Below are 6,236 nucleotides of genomic sequence, written 5' to 3' on the forward strand. Positions count from 1 at the left end.
CGGGAGCGAAAACGGCGCGACGGAACAGCCGAACGCCACTTCGGCCAGTTTCACGCCCCGCTACCTATTTGAGAACGAAGCTGTAGATCCGGATTCAAGAAACTGCTCAGGAGCCGGACAACTCCTTCAAGCGAGGGCTGTCTCAGAGCCGCGCATGCGACCGAACAGCGGACGCGTGTCCTGTCGCCGTCAAACTGTGGGTTCGTGCCAGAGCTTCAGCTGCGGTGCATGCGTCGATGGTCTAGACGCGACAGCGGTTCGCGTTCAAGGGTAAACAGTTTAGCGCGGCATATGGCAGTTTCTGCAAGAGGGCGACACTATTTCCACAGTGTGTTTCTGAAATGCTACCACGCTGATTTCGTTGGAGCAATTGCTGGTGGCGGGCTCAAAGATCTCGCGGCAGCGCGCCCGCCGTGGAACGTTGCGAGTGTGCGGGCCCACTTGCACTGTTCCTTCGGATTGTTGCAACAGGTGGCCCTATCTGGGAAACAGCTTCTCAGATTTCAGTTTGCCGCACCTGCTCAGTGACCGGTGAAGGCCTGTGAACGTAAGGGCCACATCAGCGAGCGCTCTTCGTCGGTTTCAACGCGGTGCGGCGGGTGTACTTCCGCGGAGCATACTGTATCTGACCCCCACCGGCGCCCGTGTTCATTTCTTTTCCTGTACTCGTACCTCCTAGACCGCGGAGACACAGCGAAGGCTTCGTGGACGTCTCCCTGTCCTCTACGTGTTGCTAAGGAACAGACTGGGGGGGAAATGCCAATTCACCGTGTATGCTGTATCGTGGAGTCACTGTTCTCTCGGACAACGCAGCTTGGCAGCAACTCCGACGCGAGTCCCAACTAAGTCCCGTGTCTAGCCACACGAGATGCCGGGTAACGCGGCCGCCCGGACTGTCTGTCCGGCGAGTGTCGAGGGCCGGGTCTCCGTGAACTGCAGAGACCTGCATAAGGCAAGAGATGCTTATGAGCTGAGAGATATTGAGGCAACGAGGTAACCTGATAGGGCCAGGTGGTTTTTCATGTCTCGTCAGGCCGTCAAGTGAGCTAGAGGCACAAGCCTGGGAATTTTGTGGCGGCAGGGAGCGTTAATCTCTGCATTAAGGTCGTTTCGCTATTCAAACCGGTCTATTTCTGACTCTTTGATTGCGAGTCGTGTTACGGCTCTAAAGTCAATCTAGCAACGCCTCGAACCCGCGCGGTCGTCCGCAGTTTCAGTTGCTACTGTGGGGGGCCAAAGGGCTCGCTAGATTCAAGCTGTGAGGTGTTAGCGAACTCAACGCAGTCAGACTAGGGCGACTTCACTGAAGGAAAGGAGAGTCGTACATTGCACCCCCAGGGGGCGCGTACCCCCTCGGGTTGCGCAGTGGTTTTTTCTACTGTGCACAGTATATGGCCGGCCTACCCACGAGACAGTGGGACCGTCTGTGCAGTGATCCGCCGTTACGTGGAGTTCGCTGAGAGAGTTCTGAGGAGGTGCGTCTCTCGGTCCTTGGGTTTTCAGGGCTGCTCACAGCCTTGGTCTGTATCGGGAACTTGCTGGAGATCACAAGGAAGACCACACCAATGCTTCTTCAGACTATTTGAAGGCTGTTGTTTTTGGAGGCCTTGACGGTAGGGGAATATCTCAGTGAGACCTCATCATAGGCGTGTCTTCTTTGTTCATCCTTTCGGTCACCTCAGAGGCAACTGGAAAGCTGTCACTTACCCTGGCGACCACACGCGCTGTGCCTTCTCTTCTTCGTATGTATACATATATGTATATACATCTACATACGAAGAAAAGTCTTCTTCCCAGATAGAGACTACCCTGGAGACCGACGTAGTGTGGTCAAAAAGTGTTCCTGGCGCACGAGACTTCTCATGACTCCGCTTTGCAAGCGCGTGAACCCAATCTCCGTGGTGTGTATTTGCCTGCGCTGCCTCGCGTTTCACCTCAGCTGCTGCAAACAAAAAACACACCCAAAAGCGGACGTTCACACGCTGTGCGCTCGTTTTGTTGGTCTGCACATGTTTTCTACAGTCACGCAACACGCCTCAAAGCTCTGTCCTAAGCCGAAGCAGGGAAGACGTGTGTGTGCGCGCTAGTGGTTGTTCAGCTTTTTTTCGGACACAGGCTGGCGGGAGCACAACTCATACACGTGGGGAACATCGTGTTGGCGCGTCATGTACGCGGCTTCTTTTTCTCCAATGTCCGCAGGAATTGTCACAATTTTCGCGGTCGTTGCGGGGTGCGTGGGGGCGGACTTGACTTGCTCCCAAGTTTTGATGGTCGGACTGGGTAACCTTCTGGCCGATGCCATTTCTATGGGCTTTGGAGAGTACGTGAGCGCCGCGGCTGAGAGAGACTTCGTGGAATCTGAGAAGCAGCGCGAAGAGTGGTGAGGCTGGCGAATGGCCCGTGACTGGTCGCACTCTTTGGAGACGAACCCAGTTCAACAGCGCTAGCGCGGGATGGAGCGGAAAAAGAAAAGGAGCAATGGTATCGGGTTGTTCGGGGTCACTTTTGAACCGCTGCTGCCATAGGCATAGCAAAGTTTTAGTGTGTGCTCTCGGGCGTTAGGCTGTAAAGAATGGTTGTCCATGGGGAGTCAGGGGAGTTTGCTGTGTGCAGAGGACACCGGAGCACCGCGGCTTGGCGGAGCTCCCAGGTTACAGCGTTTGATAATACCCGGTAGCCTTCAGATTCTGACCAGTCCGTGCCGTCTTCCCTTGTGTGGACGTGCGCGGGTTGTAGCCCCAGGCCTCACTATGTAGCTGCGCATGTATATATGTATGTAGTTCCGGCGGCTGTGCGGATGCTTACCGTTTGCCCCCCGACTTTGGCTCGCTCATTTTGTTCAGGGAGGTGGAGAATTGTCCGGAGGAAGAGAAGAACGAGATGGTTGAAATTTACACGGAGAAATACGGGTTCTCAAGAGCTGATGCACAGTCCATGGTGGACATCACGTTCAAGTACAAGCAGTTTTTCGTACAACACATGATGGTTGAGGAGCTCGGTCTCATGTACGGTTACGACGAGCCAACTCCTATGAAACGAGGTATTGATTCAGCTTCTGTTACCCAGAGCAACTGCAATCCGGAGTGTTCCCCAAATGGAAGGCTGGCGATTGTGAAGTCTCCGGGCTCCGTCTCTGTTCAGTTCTTTCCACCCTTGGTCCTCTCAGGACTGTTGGTAGTCACATTGGCGAGGCCACCAGTCAGTGGCGTTTGCCTGCGGTGAACAGTCTCAGTCCTCGTACCGAGTCGCTGTATAGTGCAGGGGGTATTGAATGCATGTTAGGCGTATCGGAGGGCATTCACTGGTGGCTCGGTAGCGTTGACTGTCTGGTGCGCTCCCGTCGGTGGCCCTTCATGTACCTCGTTCTTTCGGCCGCCGTTGCGATGCCGTTTTTCAGGTCTGGTCATGTTCACGGCGTTCTGCTTTTTCGGTCTTTTGCCCCTAGCGGGGTTCATCGGCTGGGTGGCGGCATTTGGCCTCGGAGCTGCGGCCGACATGGCGTTTATCATGGCTTGCTTCGTCTCCGTTCTCACGCTTTTTATCCTTGGGTTTTCCAAGGTGCGTGGAGCGTTTGCCGCTCGATACATATATATATGTATACTTTTATATAAAGTGCCCGGTAAAAGCCTTGTGCGTGGTCGCGAGTCACGTGTCGGGTGATGTACTAGTGCGTTTCGCTGTAGCAAACTGATGAATTCCTTGTGCGCCATGGTGCGGAGCTGTTTTTTAACATAGAAAGTCAGTGACTCAGTTGTGAAATGTGTCCCTGAGTTGGCAGGCGGCACTGACTGCTAGCCAAAGTACTTCGGTCACAAACATTTTTGAAACATATGTGAATCGTGATGTGTATATACAGACAACTCATTCCCGCCTGAGTGGCATCTCTCTCCTCTAGAGAACCTCTGCAGACGGGACTTTCGGGGCTGCGGGTGGTCACTTCTGTAGCGTGCTATGCTGCAGGATACGATGTCGAGCTACCAGGGGAAGCGTCTCTGAGGGGTGTTGCAGCGCACGCGTTCGACGTCTACTGTTGGTGCGGCTCGTGACAGAGCTGTACTCGCCGCCTGCGAGGCAAGCTTGCGCTTTGTTTCGGTTGGTACATAGAAAAAATCCTTTCTTTGACTCGAATGCGTTGGGGACCTTTATTTTGTTGTTCAGGGCAAGTACGTCGGGCAAAATCCCACTAAGTCTGGCTTCTTGATGGCGTTAAATGGAAGCTGTGCGGGCGGCGTAGCGTATGGTGTCGGCAGTTTACTGCAGGTGAGCGTCTGTAAAGAACGCGACATCGTGATGCGGGAAATTTCGCGCACCCGGGGCTCAGTTCAGCGTGGTGCGAAGGCAGGTGCCTCCGTTTGTTAGGTTTGGGGTTTTTCTATCGGGATCACGCAAGTCATAGTCTTGCTGAGGTTGAGGTACAATTCCTAGTGAGGGGGGGCTCGCTCGCTGCCTTTGGTCTTGGATTCCAGCTTCGTGCGGCTGTCCCCTTGTATGGCTGCTGGTCAGAAGAACTATCCAGAGAGCTAACTGACCGTGCAAGGCCAGTTTCAGATGGCGAGAATGCTCTCTGGTCTATTGTGTGCTGTTGCAGCGCGTGGTGGGAGCGACTATCTCGTAATAAGGCGTGCGCGCGACGGCGAGGCGGCGACCGCGGCGGCTAGAACGGGTCTCTGGGGTGGTCTTGCCTAAGAATCTTCTGGCTGCGTGTCTGCGGAATGAGTCTGGAAGTCGCCACCTCCGACTCACTCGCAACGCGTGCCTGGCGAGCCAGGAGCCGGTCACGCTGCATCCTCTCTTTGGCGTATCGTGTTGTGCACCATCTGGCAAAATGCAGTTGCAGATGTATCGATATGCGCCAGAGAACTCGTGACGTTGCTGGCATGGTACTCTTCCACCTTGCAATTATCTGGGCTAAGCCCGTGTAGTATTGTAGCTCTTGCCGGTTTGTTGTCTTAGCTGCGGCATATGTTCAGATAGGCTTGTTGTCTCACACTGTCGGAAGACGGAGCGTGATTGGCAGCGTGTCACAACCGGACAACGCTCTCTAAATTAGCTTTGCGGCAGGGTTGTCACTTCTGGGGTCATCTTTTATAGATTCGTTTGTGTGACGAGCTCCGCTTCGTGTCCTGATAAGCGGGGTCCCTGCACGACCGCGTGCGTCGGTCAACTTGCACTACGTCGCACGCCCTTTTGCTGTTGCTAGCCTTTCGCATGTAGCTCTGGTATGATTGATTAGGCGGGGTCTTTTGTCCGAGCAGGCGGCGTAGGGTCGAATCTCCTCTTTTTGGGGTTCCGAAACAGCTCGATCTTCGCTTGTTGTTCGGCCTTCTTTGTCGTAAGTGTCCAGTCGGTCCTGTGTAGTTTGAGAACATGTGAGGTCGAGCACGATCAAAATGGTGTGTGGGGTGCTCGGCACAGTGGTTAACTTCGTGGTGGATTATTGTCTTCATACTTATCTTTTCAAGTTTTCCTCTTAGACTACCACCTCGTGTCCCGACCGACAGCAGACTTCTTGCTTTCGGGTGCTCCTGTCACTGAATATCTATCGAGCCTAATCTCGCTAACTCCGGAAGTAAAAACGCAGCTCGTTTTCTGGTGCAAAGAGATGACGTGTCTTCCACGGTGCACGAGATAGCAGAGAACAAACCAGGGACTCATCCAGTCCCACTGGCACGGGCTGAAAGAGCGTTGGCGGGCCACACTGGCCGTTCGACACCAGCAAACTGTTCCGCGGAACCCGGACTGAGGGTGCGATAACTGTGGGCAAATCATGGCGGCTGACTGTTTTGCTACTGGAAGTGCGGTCCTCCGATTCCTTGAAGTTTATTACAGCAGGGCTGCGTACGTGGATGCAGAGCAGCTGCAAACGATGGCTCCGGCCGCTGCTGATTACAGCAGTCCCTGGTGGGAGATCTGAAGCGGAAAGAACGTCGCTGTCCCGGTTGCACCACATGCGGACATGAATGAATACGGCTTCTCAGACGTTTTGCCGGTGACAGGGCGCGTCGCCTTCGGCACCGCAGAGACTGTGTATCGTCAGCTTGCTTCGACGCAGAGTGTTACTAGATTGCCGGGACAGCTGCGACGTGAGCCGTGTATACACTTCAGGTGCCACTTGCTGGCTGGCAACTTTACTCCATCTAGCATGTCAAAGGACGGAAACGCCAGAACCAAACAATAAGAACGTAGAAGCAAACTCTTAGCAGCCAATCTTTCGTAAGTTCGGAAAACAGACCTGA

At 54.2% G+C, this 6,236-nt stretch overlaps 1 protein-coding gene across 1 annotated transcript; it reads left to right on the plus strand.

The window, feature by feature from the left end:
• The first annotated feature begins 304 nt into the window (after nucleotides 1–304).
• Nucleotides 305–4,711, plus strand: CSUI_005850 (integral membrane). The gene is made up of 7 exons (XM_068066018.1): nucleotides 305–993; nucleotides 1,504–1,613; nucleotides 2,200–2,380; nucleotides 2,844–3,040; nucleotides 3,398–3,558; nucleotides 4,159–4,260; nucleotides 4,589–4,711. The coding sequence occupies exons 1-7, from the start codon at nucleotides 869–871 to the stop codon at nucleotides 4,613–4,615; spliced, it is 903 nt and encodes a 300-aa protein (XP_067922005.1). The 5' UTR covers nucleotides 305–868; the 3' UTR covers nucleotides 4,616–4,711.
• The last annotated feature ends 1,525 nt before the right edge of the window (nucleotides 4,712–6,236 follow it).

Source organism: Cystoisospora suis, assembly GCF_002600585.1.
Source record: "Cystoisospora suis strain Wien I chromosome Unknown contig_2868, whole genome shotgun sequence".
Classification (NCBI taxonomy): domain Eukaryota; phylum Apicomplexa; class Conoidasida; order Eucoccidiorida; family Sarcocystidae; genus Cystoisospora; species Cystoisospora suis.